General features: G+C 52.8%; 1 protein-coding gene across 3 annotated transcripts in view; it reads right to left on the bottom strand.

The window, feature by feature from the left end:
- The window catches only part of ldlrad3 (low density lipoprotein receptor class A domain containing 3), a 77,003-nt gene that overhangs the window by 12,079 nt on the left and 44,924 nt on the right, over positions 1 to 20,000 (bottom strand). For 2 of the 3 annotated variants that reach the window (XM_064312650.1, XM_064312648.1), the window contains exons 3-4: positions 12,909 to 13,034; positions 11,126 to 11,260 (exon numbers count right to left, since the gene is read on the bottom strand). In XM_064312650.1, coding sequence (XP_064168720.1) covers positions 11,126 to 11,260; positions 12,909 to 13,034 — 261 coding nt within the window. The remainder of the gene's footprint in view (positions 1 to 11,125; positions 11,261 to 12,908; positions 13,035 to 20,000) is intronic. The other variant, XM_064312649.1, reaches the window with a different exon arrangement.

Below are 20,000 nucleotides of genomic sequence, written 5' to 3'. Positions count from 1 at the left end.
CCCTCTGATCCCTCCCTCCAGTGAAAGTCCCACAAAGAAAAACACAAACACAGAACAAACCACAAACACACACACACAAACACACAAACAGACACACACACAAATACACGCACAGACACACACACGTACACACACACACACACATACACACACACACACACACACACACGTACACACATGTACACACACACAAAACAAACCAAGCACACACACACACACACACACACACATCTACACACAAACAAACACACGTACATACACACACAGACACACACAAAACAAACCATGCGCACACGCACACATACACACACACATGCAATTCATATGCACACACACACGCACGCACGCACGCACGCTCTCACACACACACACACGCAAGCATATACACAGACACACAGACACAAGCACACACACGCACACACGCAAGCGTATACACAGCCACACACACTCACACACACACACACATGCAAGCATATACACAGACACACACACTCACACACACACATAAGTAAATAGATGCTTTAGGAACACTGAGAGCAGTAAACATCATTAATAAGGTATAAACTGTAAACTGGGAGAGTCAGAGTGGTGCTCTTTGGAAACAAAAGTGATTATCCGAACAGCAAATAAAAATACTTTGCCAGCAAAATATAGCACACAGACACACACACGTACACACACACACACCTACACACAAACACACACACACCTGAGTGGGAGGCTTTCGCAAGGTTAAAGCAAACTCATAAAACTCATCTCAGGCCTCTGACTCTGGGGAAAATTTAAAGAAGCTTTTTTTAAAAAAGCAAAAAATCCACGCTAGTTATAGAGCTAAGGACTGCACAACACTGGCAACACGTAAAGGAAACCTCTCTCAGCATGACGGCTTCACTTTCAGATGAGTGAGTGTGTGTGTGTGTGTAGATGTGTCTGTGTGTGTGTGTGTGTGGGGTGTGTGTGCGTGTGTCTGTGTGTGTGTGTGTGGAGTGGTGTGGCGGTGGGCGACGTGGGGCGGGGCTGGGACGGTGGGGTGGGGGGGGCGGAGGGCGGGTGGGGCGTGTGGGTGTGTGTGGGCGTGGGGGTTGGGTGCGTGGGGCGGTGTGGGACGCTGGCGGGTGTGTGGGTGGGCGTGTGGACGGGGTGGTGGGAGGGGTGGGGATGGGCGAGGGGACGGGCGGGGGAGGGGCGGGCGAGGGCATAGTGACTGGGCGCGAGGGGACGGGGCAACCGAGGCACGGGGGACTGGGGCGGGGGGAGGAGGCGGGGAGGGACGTGGGGAGATGCATAGAGCAGAAGAGGAGAGCGGAGAGAGGAGGAGGGGCAAGAGGAGACGGTCACAAGGAGAGGAGGACACATCCGGCGGGGGGGGGGGGGGGGGAGGAGAGGAGAGAGAGAGAGGAGAGAGAGGAGGGAGAGGGAGAGAGAGAGGAGAGGGAGGGAGAGAGAGAGAGAGAGGAGGGAGAGAGAGAGGGAGAGGGAGGGAGAGAGAGAGGGAGAGGGAGGGAGAGGCTAAACATGTTTGGGGCTCGGAAGAAAGGAACGGCGTCTCCTAAGGTGTGAGGCGGAGTTATTCATTCAGCAAACCGCGTTTTTAAACATGAATACGTCTGCATTCCACAGGGGGGCACCTGCCTGAGGGTGTTTGGGGTCGGGCCGGGGTCGGGCCGGGGGGGGGGGGGTAGGGATTATAAACCCCCGGCCAGCCTGCCGAGGGAGGGGCTAAAGAAAAAGAGCACAGGAGTCAAAGGTCAAACTGGCTTTGATGAGAGACCCCTCACAGGCCTGGTCTCCGTAGCAACCACTTAGCCCCCACTCCCCCCCTCACACCCACACCCCCCAGCAGCAGAAAAGCCGGGCTGAATCAAAGCATTGTGGGTCCCTCACAGGGGCGTGTGTGGAGGTGCTGGGGGAGGGGGGGGGGGGGGGGCGCGGAGGAGAGGGCGCAGAGCTTAGGGACACCAGTGCCCCAGCTGCAGAAGGGTGCGATAAACCAGCGGAGATTAGGATTGTTACCCTGCCCTCTCCAGAGATCAAACACGCCCCCCAAGCACCCCGCCCCCCGCCCACCACGACCCACAACCCACCCCCAGCACCTCCACAGTCACGCACCGTCCAGTACAGACAATTCAGCCGCTGGACAAAAGCAAGGATGTGATCTTTCCATATTAATCATAAAATATGGATTTTCAGTCCAGACCCTGAATATATCTATCTATTCATAAGCTTAATTGCTGGGGGGGGTTATAAGCTTCATTGCTGGGGGGGCGTTATAACCTTCATTGCTGAACGTCCTCTGCTGCTACCAGCTATCAGAGAGCGCAGGACGCTGGGGAGCGAGAGAGTGGACGGAGTGTAGCACAGAGGGTAAGGAACTGGACTTGTAACCGAAAGGTCGCAGGTTCGATTCCCGGGTAAGGACACTGCCATTGTACCCTTGAGCAAGGTACTTAACCGAAATTGCTTCAGTATATATCCAGCTGTATAAATGGATACAATGTAAAATGCTATGTAAAAAGTTGTCGTCTGCTAAATGCCTGTAATGTAATGAGAGAGCATGCAGCGCAGGGTCAGTATACACGGTCTATATACAGGGTCTGTATACAGGGTCAGTACACAGGGTCAGTACACAGGGTCTGTATACAGGGTCAGTAAGAACACACTGCCACCTTTGCTGCACCATTTCCCACTGAGCAAATCAATCATCGATAATTAAACTCCACGGCTGCCCTGCAGAGCCATTTCCACAGCCTTTGGGGACTGGAGCTCCCCACTTCTACTCTCATACATCAAGCAAAAGAAGAAAAAACAGAAAAATAGAGAAAGAAAGTTTTTAAAAGTCGTTTCTGGGAGAAAGCCACTTCATTCACACGCAGACTCTGCCGGGATCATTACACTCTGAGACGGAGGAGACGGTCTGTCAGAGTTAGACACTAATCACACTGCTGGTGGCGACTGACAGGGAGAAAGAGAGAAAGGGAGGAAGAGAGGAAGGGAAGAAAGGAGGAAGGCCTAATGAAGGTATGAGGGCCTCTGTCTCTGCCCCTCTCTAATCCCTTCCCCCGTTCCTCAGGCTCCAGGACCCGCCTGAGCGCACAGAAAGAGGCTTTATTCCCGGCTGACAGTCAGGGATCCAGAGATCCCATCTCTTCCGGACAGTTCCCCCGGCTCCCCCCGGCCCCCCCGGCCCCCCCGCCCCCCCAGCCCCCGCCCCCCGCCCCCCGGCCCCCCCGGCCCGTGGCACAAAGGCTCCATAATCCGCTAATCCGGCAGGTTCTGAGCGCCGGGTGCGAAGTCGGCCTCTCTCTCAAACGCCAGCGGTAAACAGCAGCCCTGGAGCGTTAGCCGCTGGAGCTAATTAGCCTCCATACTCCCCCTGTGAGTCACTTCACATACACACAGCACCCTCCATAATGTTTGGGACAAAGGCATATACATATTTTGATTTGGCTTTTTACTCCACTATTTTAGATTTGTAATCAAACAATTCAGATGAAGATAAAGTGATCTGCTTTTATCTCAGGGTATTTTTAGACACTTCAGTTTCAACATGTGGAAATTACAGCACGTTTTTTTAGATAGCCCCCAATTTGAGGGCACCACAATGTTTGGGCAAATGAATTTAATGTTACGTTAATTAAAGTAGTCATATCTAGTACTTTGTTGCATATCCTTTGCATGCAAAGACTGCTTGAAGTCTGTGACCCACAGACATCCCCAGGTGCTGATTATCCTCTCTGGTGCTGCTCTGCCAGGCCTGTACTGCAGTCATCTTCAGCTCCTGCTTGTACAGTATTGGGGGCTAGTTGTCTAGTTTTCTCTTCATCATATGAAATGAATGTTCTACTGGATTCTGATTGGGTGAATGACTTGGCCTGTCAAGAATTTTCCCGTTTTTGGCTTCGAAAAACTCCTTTGTTGCTTTAGCGGTATGTTTGGGATCATTCTCTTGTGGGATGAAGTGACAACCAATAGATTTGGAGGCATTTGCTTAAACTTGAGCAGATGCTTCCGAACACTTCAGGGTTCATTCTGCTGCTGCTATCAGCAGTCACGTTATCACTGAAGAAGAGTGAGCCAGGACCCGTGGCAGCCATATCCGCCTAAACCATAACAGCCCCACTATGTTTTACAGATAAGGGGGTGCTTTGGATCTTGGGAAGTTCCTTTTGGCCTCCAACACTCTGATACAAGTGGATCTTTGGCTCTTATCAGGAGTGGCTCATGGTGTGTGAGAAACAGCAACGCATTCAGCTAATTAACATGAGCCATAGTGCCACACCCGGCTAACAGCACTGCCAGATCATTGAGACAGGATTCAGACCTAGCGCTACAGCACTAGTGCAACCCAATAATGCTAACCAAGAGACCTCATCAAACTCTGATTGCGTACAGATTGCGTCCAACACCATCGCATTCCAACAAACAAGCGTCAAAACAGCCACGCCACGGGCATGTGTGTGTGCCCTCACACCCCAAAACAGCCGCGCCACGGGCATGTGTGTGTGCCCTCACACCCCAAAACAGCCACGCAGCGGGCATGTGTGTGTGCCCTCACACCCCAAACAGCCACGCAGCGGGCATGTGTGTGTGCCCTCACACCCCAAACAGCCACGCAGCGGGCATGTGTGTGTGCCCTCACACCCCAAAACAGCCACGGGCATGCGTGTGTGCCCTCACACCCCAAAACAGCACGCAGCGGGCATGTGTGTGTGCCCTCACACCCCAAAACAGCCACGGGCATGCGTGTGTGCCCTCACACCCCAAAACAGCCACGCAGCGGGCATGTGTGTGTGCCCTCACACCCCAAAACAGCCACGCAGCGGGCATGTGTGTGTGCCCTCACACACTGAAACAGCCATGCAGCGGGCATGTGTGTGTGCCCTCACACACTGAAACAGCCACGCAGCGGGCATGTGTGTGTGCCCTCACACACCGAAACAGCCACGCAACGGGCATGTGTGTGTGCCCTCACACCCCAAACAGCCACGCAGCGGGCATGTGTGTGTGCCCTCACACCCCAAAACAGCCACGCAGCGGGCATGTGTGTGTGCCCTCACACACTGAAACAGCCACGCAGCGGGCATGTGTGTGTGCCCTCACACACTGAAACAGCCACGCAGCGGGCATGTGTGTGTGCCCTCACACACCGAAACAGCCACGCAGCGGGCATGTGTGTGTGCCCTCACACACTGAAACAGCCACGCAGCGGGCATGTGTGTGCCTCACACCAGACAGCCACGCAGCGGGCATGTGTGTGCCCTCACACATGAAAACAGCCCTCAACTGATGGATGTGTGTAGTGCCCAACAAACACCCAAACAGCCACGCACGGGCATGTGTGTGTGTCCTCACACACCGAAACAGCCACGCCAGCGGGCATGTGTGTGTGCCCTCACACACGAAACAGCCACGCAGCGGGCATGTGTGTGTGCCCTCACACACTGAAACAGCCATGCAGCGGGCATGTGTGTGTGCCCTCACACACTGAAACAGCACGCAGCGGGCATGTGTGTGTGCCCTCACACACCAAACAGCCACGCACGGGCATGTGTGTGTGCCCTCACACCCCAAACAGCCACGCAGCGGGCATGTGTGTGTGCCCTCACACCCCAAAACAGCCACGCAGCGGGCATGTGTGTGTGCCCTCACACATGAAACAGCCACGCAGCGGGCATGTGTGTGTGCCCTCACACACTGAAACAGCCACGCAGCGGGCATGTGTGTGTGCCCTCACACACTGAAACAGCCACGCAGCGGGCATGTGTGTGTGCCCTCACACCCCAAACAGCCACGCAGCGGGCATGTGTGTGTGCCCTCACACACTGAAACAGCCACGCAGCGGGCATGTGTGTGCCCTCACACACTGAAACAGCCATGCAGCGGGCATGTGTGTGTGCCCTCACACTGAAACAGCCACGCAGCGGGCATGTGTGTGTGCCCTCACACCCCAAAACAGCCACGCAGCCGGCAGGCCTGCAGTCAGAAAAGAAACACAAACAGCTGAGAGGCACTAACACTGCTGACTAACACAAACAAACAAGGTCTGCCCAGGGCACTAATCCTAAAACTACCCCCCTTATTCCACACATAAACTAATCCCACTGTCTTCCCTTTCTCTCTCTCTCTCTCTCTCCCCATCTCTCACTCTTTCAGTTTCTTTCTCTCAATGCAGGGCAAATTCAAATTCTATTACCATTGTGATGTATCTGCCAAAGATTTGCACACAAAACAAAAATGAAACATTATTATTACATTTAATACATATGTACTGTTTTTACTCTTTCATCCATCCCTCCATCTCTTTCTCCCTTTCACCCCATCCCTCCATCTCTTTCTCCCTATGCCTCCATCTCTTTCTCTACACCCTCTCTGCACAGGCAAGGTGTTTTTCTCTCAATGAAATTTCCTCTCTGCCCCCCCCTCGTTCTGTAGAGTAAACCCCCCCCCCAAACCCGCACTCATTCTGTATTCTGAGTCCTCCCTACTCCCTCATTTCCATCCCTCTATCTGAAATGCAATCTCTCCCTTCCCTCCATCTCCCTGCTGCTCTGTGGCACCACAGTAACACAAAGCACACCCTGCTGAACTGCAGGCAGCCCCGTAAACGTCCCCCTGGGGGAGGGCGGAATGGGGGGGGCGTTGGTCCTCAGTGCGTCAGCGCGTCTCACGGACAGGAAGGTAACGGCGACGGCTCCACAACCCTCCGGGGCCGGCGGCCTCATTCAGGAAGGCTCCCGATTGGCCACAGCATCAGAGACGGGGCTTCCAATCACCACGGTCATTGTTACATCACAGAGCAAGAGCGGCTACCACCAATCAGGCGCCAGAAGCCCACCCGTACCGGTCAGTGCAGCTCTGAGAGGTGACTGGCTAACTGTGGAGGATATTTCAAAAACAACATAAACATAAAAATAAATGGGCACTGGACTGCAGAAATGATTGGGTACTCCAAATTTGGGAAGGGCGCCATCCACGGCACCCTATCGATCGGTGCCTCTCCTCTTTGATTAAGAGTGCGCCAGCAGTCCCCCTCTTACCGCTGGGGCGTGAAGGACTCCCCAGGAACACACTCTGTTTAAGATGGCCGCCCTCTCTCGCTGGCACACGCTGCCCCCTGACGTACACACGGAAATCGGCACGGCAACCAAGCGGTGGCGGTTCGGCAGTGTGCAGTAAATCAGGACACCTGGGTTACCCAGGGTGCTTCACTCTGACACCCCTGACAAGCGTGGCAGCCTAAAAACGATGTTAGGAGAGGGGGGCGGGGGGTGAGAACACGTGTACTGGAGCAGTGATCTCACCTCCTCATCTCACAGCTCTCTGTTTTTCTGGGAGATTGAGAGGGGGGTGGAGGGAGAAGGGGTGGGGGTGATGGAGGGTGGGGAGGATGAGGGGGGATTGAGGGGAAGGGGTGGGGTGATGGAGGTGGTGGGGATGGAGGGGGGAGATGGAGGGGTGGTGGTGGTGGAGGGGAGATGGAGGGGTGGTGGTTGGGAGGGGGATGGATGGAGGGTGTGGTGGGTGGTGGAGGGGGGAGAGTGGAGGGTGTGGTAGTGTTGGAGGGGGAGATGGGGGGGAGATGGAGGGTGGTGTGTTGGAGGGGGAGATGGAGGGGTGGTGTGTGGAGGGGAGATGGAGTGTGGTGTGAGGGAGTGGTGTGTGTGAGAGAGGGAGATGGAGGGGGGGTGGAGATGAAGGGACTGAGACTCTTTGTCTTGAAGAGAAATTCCTCCTCTGGTTGTTAGGCGAGCAGGTTGTCAGTTGGCCCCCATCGCCATGGTGACAGCATGGGGGTGCGCTGTTGCGAGGAGCTTGTTAATTGGGTGAGCTGAAAGGCTTGGCCAGGCTTCAGGAACAGGAGGGCTTTCCAAACAGAGACTCAGAGGGGACCTTCCCCCCCCCAACAGGGCCATCGGGCCCCGATACAACTGGCCCCACTCTCTCAACCACACACTCACACACACACTTACACACACACACACACACAACCACACACTCACACAACCACACACACACACACACACACACACACACACACACCACTCACTCACACACACTCTCACACACACAACCACACACACACACACAAACACACACTCACACAACCACACGCACGCACACATGCACACACACTCACACACACAACCACATACACACACACACAACCACATACACACACAAACACACACTCACACAACTACACGCACACACGCGCGCGCGCACACACCCACACACACACACACACACAACCACATTACACACACACACACTCGCACAACCACACGCACACGCACGCGCGCGCGCACGCACACACACACACACACACACACACACTCACACAACCACATACACACACTCACACACATACGCACACGCACGCACGCACACACCACACCCACACACACACACACACACACACACATGCTTGCAGGCTGCTCCTGCCAGTGCCCACACTCGTAGCGGTCTGTACGCTGTTCACTGGGGCTGCTGTTCTTCTGAGTGATTCAGAAGCCAAAGAGAGAGAGAGTCCTCCACTGACCTGTGCTCCATCTGCAGACGGGACAGAACCCCCCCGTCCCGCGCCGGGCGGTCCCACGCGGGGCCGGGGTGTTATTTCTGTGTCCTGACCACATCCCTGCGCCTCAGGGCTTGGCTCTGCTCTGTTTCCGGATTGTTTTTGGTTCTGCAGCTGATCCCATTAGGGCATTCAGAGACGTGCATTTTAAGGCTTATTTCTTTTTTTCACTTCTCTGAGCAAATAACCGAGAGAGGACATGGGAGATTTTTTAAACTCAGCCCTTCACTGCCCTCCAAAAAATACGAAACTCACGAACACCCCATCTCCCGCGCAATTTATGGTTACAAAGAGCTGAGAATATCCCAAACGGATCCGTAACTGAAAGGGTGCAGCACCAGAACACCACTGCAGCCGTGAAATGATCTCATAGCCAGGAAGAGCGCTGCCCACGTTGTCCCAAAAGGTGGCGGCCTTTCAGGACCCAACTGATGGGACAGTGAGACGCAGGAGAACAGAGGGGAGATGGAAAGAGGGAAGAAAGAGGAGAGGAAGAGGGGAGGCAGCTCAGACGGGCTCACCGTCCTTATCTGGCACCTACAGCTCCTTGCTTATTAAAGAAAAGCCAAGCTAGGGCACCCTGTGTGCGTGTTTGTGTGAGTGTGTGTGTGTGTGTGTGTGTGTGTGTGTGTGTGTGTGTGTGTGTGTGTGTGTGTGTGTGTGTGTGTGTGTGTGTGTGTGTGTGGTGTGTGTGTGTGTGTGTGCATGTGAGTGTGTGTGTGTGTGTGTGTGTGTGTGTGTGTGTGTGTGTGTGTGTGTGTGCATGTGAGTGTGTGTGTGTGTGTGCATGTGTGTGCATGTGAGTGTGTGTGTGTGTGTGTGTGTGCATGTGAGTGTGTGTGTGTGTGCATGTGTGTGTGTGTGTGAGAGTGTGTGTGTGTGTGTGTGTGTTTGTGTGTGTGTGTGCATGTGAGTGTGTGTGTGTGTGTGTGTGCATGTGAGTGAGTGTGCATGTGAGTGTGTGTGTGTGGTGTGATGTGTGTGTGTGTGTGGTGTGTGTGTGCGTTTTGATGTGTGTGGTGTGTGTGTGTGTGTGTGTTGTGTGTGTGTGTGTGCATGTGAGTGTGTGTGTGTGTGTGTGGTGAGTGTGTGTGTGTGTGTGCGTGTGTGTGTGTGCATGTGAGTGTGTGTGTGTGTGTGTGTGTTTTTGTTAGTGGTGTGTGTGTGTGTGTTAGTGGTGTGTGAGTGTGTGTTGATGTGCGTGTGTGTGTGCATGTGATTGTGTGTGTGTGTGTGTGTGTGTGTGTGTTATGTGTGTGTTTGTGTTGTGGTGTGTGAGTGTGTGTGTGGTGTTGTGTTGTGTGCTGTGTGTGTGTGTGTTGTGGTGAGTGTGTGTGTGTGTGTGTGTGTGTGTGTATGTATGTGTGTGTTTGTGTTAGTGGTGTGTGAGTGTGTGTGTGCGTGTTTCTGTGCTTGTGTGTGTCTGTGTGTGTGTGTGTTAGTGTGTGAGCATGTGTGTGTTTGTATGTGTGTGTGTGTGTGTATGTATGTGTGTGTTTGTGTTAGTGGTGTGTGAGTGTGTTGATGTGCCTGTGTGTGTGTGTGTTGATGTGCGTGTGTGTGTGCGTGTGTTTCTGTGCTTGTGTGTGTCTGTGTGTGTGTGTTAGTGTGTGAGTGTGTGTTGATGTGTGTGAGTGTGTGTCCGCTGTTGCACTAAATGATAGTGAGTGATTGGTCTAGAGTAGATGCACAATGCCACTCCCAGTTCCAGCAGGTCTCTGTGATCTTCCTGTCTGGGCCCTTTTAATCGCTGTAATTAGGGTTACCTGCCTGACCCCCGTTAGCTTTGACCCAGCATGTCTCTCACACACGGGGCCGATGTCTGATAGAGAGGGGATGTGTGGTGAATGAAGCCCTTCATTGTGTTATAAATAAGCACAAAACACACTTGTGGTCTGCAGTGAAACTGAATTGTAGGGAATAGTGTGGGTTTTGTTTGCAGTATAAGATTACCTTAGGAATGCACAGACTAATAAATGATAACAGCTTTATTTATATAATGGGAAATCTCAACATGCTTTCTAAAAACAGACACAGCATGTGTATAGCACCATTTGTACCCAGAGACTGGAGACTAGACTGTAAAGGTGTGTGGTTCCATGTGTATTTCAATATGTATGCACCTGTGGAATGAATGTGTACCTGTCTAAGATTGTGTGTTTTTGTACATGTGCATGCATGTGCATGTGTTTGGACATGTGTGTGTGCTTGTGCATGCCTGTGCTGGGGCATGTGCATGCATGTGTGTGCATGTGCGTGTGCATGTGTGTGCAGGTGTGTGCATGTGCGTGTGCATGTGTGTGCAGGTGTGTGCATGTGTGTGCATGTGCGTGTGCATGTGTGTGCAGGTGTGTGCATGTGCGTGTGCATGTGTGTGCAGGTGTGTGTGTGTGTGTGCATGTGTGTGCAGGTGTGTGTGTGTGTGTGTGCAGGTGTGTGTGCTTGTGTGTGCGTGTGTGTGCAGGTGTGTGTGTCTGTGTGCAGGTGTATGTGCGTGTGTGTGCAGATGTGTGTGCTTGTGTGTGCAGGTGCGGTATTTGCTGGCTGTACCTGAGGTGGTCTGGCAGTTCTCCTCGTCGCTGTTGTCATGGCAGTTGTCCTGGCCGTTGCACAGGAAGCTGCGGTCCACGCAGCGCCCGTTTCTGCAGTGGAACCTCGCCGCGGAGCAAACCAGTGGATTGGCTGCTGGGGAGGGGGGGCGGGACACACAGGGTAGGGGGGGCGGGACACACAGGGGAGGGGGGGCGGGACACACAGGCGCACACAGGTACGAGAGATTGAGACACAGCTGTAAACACTTCACTTCTTATCTTTTGGGGGGGGGGGGGGGGGGGGACCAACGGCGGGTAGAAGTGCAATCACTCAACAGTCTCAGCACCGAAGCCCAGCGCCCTGAGAATCTCTGAACCGGCAGAGCTGAAGTAGAGCTGATCCAAACCCTCGCTGCCGTCATGTTTTATGAATCGTGGCCATACAGCCATGAAATAAAGTTTGAATAAAAGAAAGTTTGTCCAGACTCTCAAGTTCTTCTACAAACTTTTTATTTCGCTTTGCAATAACTCATCCCTAATGATTCCCAATTCATAAAGCAGCGCACAGTGCAGATTCTACCCATAAACGCCGCAGTGGAGTTATGAAATATGAAACACAAGCTGCTCTTGGGTGTGAACGCAATGCACGAGGCAGATCTGTAATTAATTTCACAGAATGAATAAATTAAAACCCCACGGTGGACTGGATAATACACTCGCATGTTTGCTTGTTTCCTTTGTCACAGCTTGTACAGAAAAACAACAAGCAGGAATTCTCCTGGTAGTAGAGACCCTCAGAGCTCAGCGCAGATCTGCATTAAAACGGCTAAATTAGATTTTGGAGCAGGAGGCCCTGCAGGCCAGACGCAGAGCGCTCCATTTTAGGAAAGTTATTAAAATGGAAGCACAGCGCCCTTTTAAGAGAGCTTGGCCCTGATCTGTGCCGGGGGGAGTGCTGAGCAGTGTCTTAGCCCTCCAGTCACTGCTCACCCCCCCCCCCCCACACACACACACAGCACAGAACAGGGCCAAGCTTTCCTTCAGACCCTGCTCAACCCCCCCCCCCCCCCCAAAAGCACAGAACAGGGCCAAGCTTACCTTCAGACAAGCAGCAGCTCATTTTCAGCCCTGGCCTTATTAAGAGAAACGCACTTCGTTAAAAAACTTCAAGAAAGCCCTCATGGATATCAGTTCAGTTTGGGCCACTGGAGTTCTTATTAAAACTTATTCTCCAGAATTTGAAATCATCAGCCGTGCACAAGCTCCTCCCCCCCCCCCACCCCCACTCCTGCATACAGGAAGCACTGGGGCTCACCAACATGGCAACCTGTGAGCACTGCTGGTAAGAGCTAATGCAGCGACCCAAGGAAGGTTCGCCAGCTTAAACCCAACCCCATTCCCACTGGGACAAAGCCGCCTGTGTCCTGATCATGCAGATTCCCAACCGCAGCTGGCTAACAGCATAACCCAGGATTGAATTATTCGGGGCCAGGGGGAGCTCCCCCCCTAAAAGAGACCAGAGCTTGCCCCAAAGAGACCTAGCCCTCCTGGGGGCAGTCTGTGACTGCAGGATCAGACCCCCCCGAAAGCCAGAGTGGCCGGGGCATGGTCCCAGCTCAGCCCTGCCAAATCCAGGCTACAGCGCCCAGTCTTAAGCCTGCAGTGCCTAACCTACAAGCACCAGCCTTTACCCTCCAAGTCACACAGGAAACAGAACCCCTGCAAAGCTCATTAGCATGACCCTGCTACTCATGGTTCTGCCCCTTCCTGTCAGATGACCCGCCCACTTCCGGGACACTCACTGCAGTTGTGTTCGTCGCTCCGGTCCGGGCAGTCGTCGAACCCGTTGCAGCGGAAGCGGCCGATGATGCAGTGGATCCCGTTGGCGCAGGCGAAGAACGTGGGAGCGCACTTCGACTTCACCTTGGCTGCACGGAGAGAGAGAGAGAGAGAGAGAGAGAGAGAGAGAGAGAGAGAGAGCTGTGCTTAAGACTGCCATCTGCCTGATCTGAGCGGTGTGTGTGTGTGTGTGTGGTATGGTGTGGTGTGGGTGGTGTGTGTGTGTGGGTGGTGTGGTGTGGTAGATGTGTGTGTGTGTGGTGTGTTATGTGATGTGCATGTGTGTGTGAGTGTTGTATGTGTGTGTTGTGTGTGTGTGCGTATGATGTGTGTGTGTGTGTGTGTCTGTGTGTGTGTGTGTGTGTGTGTGTGTGTTAGAGTGTGTGTGTGTGTGTGTGCGTGTGTGTGTATTAGATGGTCAGTGTGTGTATCTGTGTGTGTGTGAGTGAGTGTGAGTGTGCGTGTGTGTGTGGGGCGGAACGTCCATTTGCCTGTAAGCTAAATGCCTAAATGTAAACTAAATGTAAATGTAGAAGTTAATATTAATGCACTGGTCCTGATCTATACAGTATGTAATTATTTTGAGGGTTCAATATTAATAATGATTTTTGTGAGCCAAACAGTAATACTTTGACCACACCCTGCTAAGTTTCAGTGCAGTGCTGCACCTGGCATAGCACAGGGACCCAGGGACCCATCTCACAGAAGAGATCAGAAATATACAGTGGGAATAAATCCCAGACAATAACAGCTGTACAAAAAAACAAAAACATACAAAACCAAATTCATATCATTCATTCATATCATGGAATGAAATATGACAACCAATCAATAGGGAAACCGAATTCATAATTATCTGCCAGATACAACGAGCAGTGAAAGCTGTCATCTCCTTGTCTGCAGCTGCAGGAAACAGACCAATCAGAAGGCATTTGTGTAGCAGGCAGGCAGTCTTTACAAAGGCATAGCTGCTCCGGTGGACCCACCCACAGAGTTATGGGACGGAAACAACAGAAAGCTTCCATATTTATAACGCAGTTTATGGTGTGGGCCAGTCCCCCCAGCATTGGTTCATATGTAATCTGTTATGACCCCACCTGCACATAATGTCCTGTCAGGTAAGCATCGTGCCGAGACGCACCACACCTGTTTCAGAATCGGCCCTTAATCCAGCCACAGTGGCTACCTGGGAACTGCACCGGCAGGCCATGGGTTCCAAGCCCAGGTCTCTAACCGTTACACTGCACCCCTACACGTGCAGACTCGCAAAATACCCAGTCTAAAATTAGCTCACATTCCGTGGCCAGCCATTTTGGAGTTTGGAAGGTGAATCTGTGCATGTACCTCCACCCTGAATAGTTCTTTGTGCCTTTGCTGCAATCATAAAAACAGGGAGGTCAGTCTGTCAGCTATACTACGCGCCAGTCAATGGCTAATTTAGCTAGCCGGCTAAAACCATCTCCAAGGCAACGACACAGTCACAGTACAGTGCATGCACAGACACCAGGAGGTTTGGGGCTCACAAATAACATTCACCACAATAAATCAAGACCAGAAATGCTGTGCACCATGGAAACGCTGGGGGTAAAGGCTCTCTCTCTCTGGGGGGGTAAAGGCTCTCTTCTCGCTGGGGGGGGGTAAGGTCTCTCTCTCTGGGGGTGTGGTAAAGGCTCTCTCTCGCTGGGGGGTAAGGTCTCTCGCCCAGGAGGCTCTCTCTCGCCCAGGCGGCTCTCCCTCGCCCAGGAGGCTCTCCCTCGCCCAGGAGGCTCTCCCTCGCCCAGGAGGCTCTCTCTCGCCCAGGCAGCTCTCCCTCGCCCAGGAGGCTCTCTCTCGCTGGGGGGGTAAAGGCTCTCTCTCGCCCAGGAGGCTCTCCCTCGCCCAGGAGGCTCTCTCTCGCTAGGGGTAAAGCTCTCTCTCGCCCAGGAGGCTCTCCCTCGCCCAGGAGGCTCTCTCTCGCCCAGGCGGCTCTCCCTCGCCCAGGAGGCTCTCTCTCGCCCAGGAGGCTCTCTCTCGCCCAGGCGGCTCTCCCTCGCCCAGGAGGCTCTCTCTCGCCCAGGGCTCTCTCTCACTGGGGGGTTTAAGGCTCTCTCGCCCAGGAGGCTCTCTCTCGCCAGGCGCTCTCCTGCAGGAGGCTCTCTCTCGCCCAGGAGGCTCTCCCTCGCCCAGGAGCTCCTCTGGCACGGAGTCCACTTCAGCGATCAGACTGCAGCATTTTTCCCCGAGGCGACAGACGTGGAGGAGTTGGCTCAATCAGAGCTTGGCATCACTAGCGAACATTCTCCCTCCTGTTAAACTGTACCCCCCCCCTCCCCCGGACACCCCCACTAAAAAACGCAGAGCTGTTGCAAGCTGTTTTACGAGCCCTTTCAAGTGTTCTGCGCAGAGGAGAAAATAATTCTCCTTCCAGGGCTTTGAAGACCTTGCGCTGTGGAGATGTAATCCCCAAATGCACTGCGGGACGAGAGGAGGTCTTGGAGGCCTTTGTTTATTCCTGAACACTTACAGAACATTCTACACCGAGGATCTCATTTAAAAACCACGTTGGACACACACAAAAAAAAACAGAACAGATATAGCTTGAAGCTACAATCGACTAGAAGCGCTGATAGAACAGCCCTGTGCCAATGGAAATGCATTTCTCCACGCAAAATAAAGAGGATTTTATTTTTCTTACTACAACACAATAATAACATGCTAAGGTCTGTTCTCCACAAAACCTGTGCACCCCTCTTAAACAAATTACAAATGAGAATTCATATTGAGGACTTGTTATGAATTTCAAGTAGGCCTGCACAGGTCGAGGGCCAGCAGAAGCACAGTATCCCCGGCTGCAGTGAAGAAGCTGTCAATCAATCATCCCGCCATGGAAACCTGCAGAGCTCCGCCCCTTTCTCACACTGAAACTGACCTCAGGGGCTAACCTGACCGTCTGACCGCTGGTCCCATATCAAGGTGGATTATGAGATGAGTACAATGCACAGGTCTGAAAATCCACCGTGCTTTTTGGAAACCAAAACGAATGGAACATAATTAAAGACCTTGTGTTATGGAGATGAGGACGTTAGTGAGAGGGTTACATAATCAACAGAGCCCCTGTGTCAGATTTCACTTGTTTATTTCTGTGTGAATGTATCCCTCTGTTCATTCTCTCTGTGCTAAATCAATTCAGCATGCTTCAGCCTCTCCTCCAAAAGCATACTGCTTTCACCTTAAAGCCCCTTACACACACACACACACACACACAAACAAGCACACACACACATACTCATTCACACACACACACACACACGCACACGCACGCGCACGCGCACACGCACACGCACACACACACACAAACAAACAAACACACATGCAAACACACACACGTGGACAAACACACACACACATGCAAAAACAAGCACACACACAAACAAACACACACACATACTCACTCACTCACTCACACACACTCACACACACCTCTCCCCGTATCTCTTTCTTTATCTTTGTTCCACTCTTAATTCCTTGCCAAGTTCCTTCCTTTTTATTTCTTCCATGGCTGAAATTAAAGTTGTTGACAAAACATGGCTTGGCCTTTAGCCCTTCCTGAATAGCATCCAAAAGCAGCCGCAGTCTGTGGGCATTTTCCACACTTGCAGAGGACAGGAGAAGCGCCAGCAGGACCGCAGACTGCAGGCAGACACGGCGCAGTCACACCTGATTAAGCACACTCCACTTTCATCAGAACCAACTGCAACACAAAATACATAAATATACACAAACAAATCTAAGACATAAGGCTGTTAGTTTTTCCACCGATCAAATGCTCAAACTTCTTCCAAAGGAGCACAGCTTATTGCAATGTGTTTTCTGTTGTAAAACAGTGTTCGACTGAACACTGGCCAGGCACATTATTTTTAGCCATAATTAAACACTTTGATATTTCCTTTTCAAGACGAGTTCTGTAGGAAAAGCTTTGGACCAAAGCTGAGGGAAACTTTAACTCATTTCTCATTAACTCTTTCACAGCAGTCCTACGCTGCTGGAGCTGTTTCTTTAACTTTAAACTCAAGACTTTTTGATCCTGCCCCACACTACCCCACACTTCCCCCACAGTGCCCCACACTTCCCCCACAGTACCCCACACTTCCCCCACAATACCCCACACAGCCCCACAGTGCCCCACACTGTAATTGTGTGCAGAGCCAGGGCAGGCATGCCAAGGAGGAGCTGAACGTGGAGCTGAACGCAGAGCTGAATGTGGAGCTGAACGTGGAGCTGAACGCAGAGCTGAACGTGGAGCTGAACGCGGAGCTGAACGCAGGAGCTGAATGTGGAGCTGAACGCAGAGCTGAACGCAGAGCTGAACGTGGTGCTGAACGCGGAGCTGAACGCAGGAGCTGAATGTGGAGCTGAACGCAGAGCTGAACGCAGAGCTGAATGTGGAGCTGAACGTGGAGCTGAACGCAGAGCTGAACGTGGTGCTGAACGCGGAGCTGAACGCAGGAGCTGAACGAGCTGAACGCGGAGCTGACACGAGCTGAACCAGAGCTGAATGTGGAGCTGAACGCAGAGCTGAACGCAGAGCTGAATGTGGAGCTGAACGCAGAGCTGAACGGGGAGCTGAACGCGGAGCTGAACGCAGAGCTGAACGCAGAGCTGAATGGGGAGCTGAACGCAGAGCTGAACGCAGAGCTGAATGGGGAGCTGAACGCAGAGCTGAACGCAGAGCTGAACGCAGAGCTGAACGCGGAGCTGAACGCGGAGCTGAACGCAGAGCTGAACGCAGAGCTGAATGTGGAGCTGAACGCAGAGCTGAACACAGAGCTGAACGCAGAGCTGAACGTGGAGCTGCCTGTCTCAGCGGGTTCTCTGACCTCGCTAAGCGCTTCCCAGGGAAGGAAATCGATAGGTAATGGAGTCAAGAAGAAAGCTTGCAGGTACCGAGACAGACTGGGAGGGGACTGGGCGATCTAACCAATCAATGGAAGGATCTCAGAGTCAGGGCCTGGCTGCTGTGCTACACTGCACTGCCCTGCCAGCACAGCTTCTGAGCCCCTAATCCTGCTGGAGATCGGCTTCATATAATCCTCTGATCAGCTCATTTGGTGTTCAACCAAGAGGGATTCAACTCAAGGAATATATCTATCTGTATGCATACAGTACCTGTCGTACAATATCACAGAAATATGTCCCCCACGTATGAACTGCGCTGTCTGGTAAACGGATTCTCTTAGTGGAGCAGCGTTAACGGGGGGGGTGGGGGGTCTGAGGTACGGACGTCGCGCTGCAATATTAATAACAGCCTCTCACATCTCCTAATAGCCTCGTTTCATGTGAGCGGCTCGGAGAGCGGCTGTGAGCGTGAGCCATTTCCACCCCCCTTTAATGCCACAGCGGCCCTGTAGCTCTGGAACGACTAATTGTGAGGAGCGGAGATTTTAAACTTTGTAAAAAGCGGCTCAGACGAGATCAATATTTCATGGCTGTTCTGCGGTGTCAATTAGGCCAGCGCATTGATCAGCCAGCCGTTTAGCATCCGAGCCTCAGATGGCTGATTCCAATTAAGCGCCGCTCTCCTTTTCAGTCTGGGTATGAGGGCCCCCCCCCCAACCCAACCATCACCCCAGCCCAGCCCCCCCCCCCCCCCCCAGATGCTTTAACAGCTGACGGAAGATTCCGGCTCGCAGGCCTTGTGTCAGAATCCGGGGTTCTGCCCCAGACCACCCGTCTCGGCTCTGAGAGCCCACAGACATGAAAGCAGAATCAAAACAACCTGAGGAAGAGAAAACAGGACAGACAAAAAACAGCCTGCTTTCCTCCACAGCCTAGGGAGTCCTGCGGTGTGTGTGTGTGAATGTGTGTGTGTCTGTGTGTTGAATAATGTAGTTAAATTTGTGGATCCACCAAACATACACAAAGGCTCAATGAACATTCCACTAAAGCTTTCATTTTATGTAACAATGCTTGATTTAAAATGTTGTATTTTTAAAAACTAGACCATTGGGCCCATTCACACACTGGCACAGAGCCTCAACAGATACCAGACCATGGGGCCCGTCCACACACTGGAACAGAGCCTTAACAGATACCAGACCATGGGGCCCATCCACACACTGGCACAGAGCCTCAACAGATACCAGACCATGGGGCCCATCCACACACTGGCACAGAGCCTCAACAGATACCAGACCATGGGGCCCATCCACACACTGGAACAGAGCCTTAACAGATACCAGACCATGGGGCCCATCCACACACTGGCACAGAGCCTCAACAGATACCAGACCATGGGGCCCGTCCACACACTGGCACAGAGCCTCAACAGATACCAGACCATGGGGCCCATCCACACACTGGCACAGAGCCTCAACAGATACCAGACCATGGGGCCCATCCACACACTGGCACAGAGCCTCAACAGATACCAGACCATGGGGCCCATCCACACACTGGCACAGAGCCTCAACAGATACCAGACCATGGGGCCCATCCACACACTGGCACAGAGCCTCAACAGATACCAGACCATGGGGCCCATCCACACACTGGCACAGAGCCTCAACAGATACCAGACCATGGGGCCCATCCACACACTGGCACAGAGCCTCAACAGATACCAGACCATGGGGCCCATCCACACACTGGCACAGAGCCTCAACAGATACCAGACCATGGGGCCCATCCACACACTGGCACAGTGCCTCAACAGATACCAGACCATGGGGCCCATCCACACACTGGCACACAGCCTTAACAGATACCAGACCATGGGGCCCATTCACACACTGGCACAGAGCCTCAACAGATACCAGACCATGGGGCCCATCCACACACTGGCACAGAGCCTCAACAGATACCAGACCATGGGGCCCATCCACACACTGGCACAGAGCCTCAACAGATACCAGACCATGGGGCCCATCCACACACTGGCACAGAGCCTTAACAGGATGAGCCACCCTTGGCAGAATGTCTGAGTTTCAGTACAAGAGACGTCCACATCTTTCTCTATCACTAATTCAACAGTGACTGAAAGGAGCTCTTGCTGCAAAATCCTGACAGACAGCAGCGAT

The sequence above is a fragment of the Anguilla rostrata genome, chromosome 16, assembly GCF_018555375.3.
Source record: "Anguilla rostrata isolate EN2019 chromosome 16, ASM1855537v3, whole genome shotgun sequence".
NCBI lineage: Eukaryota > Metazoa > Chordata > Actinopteri > Anguilliformes > Anguillidae > Anguilla > Anguilla rostrata.
The sequence above is the reverse complement of the archived record's forward strand: the minus strand, read 5'-3'. Positions and strand labels throughout refer to the sequence as shown.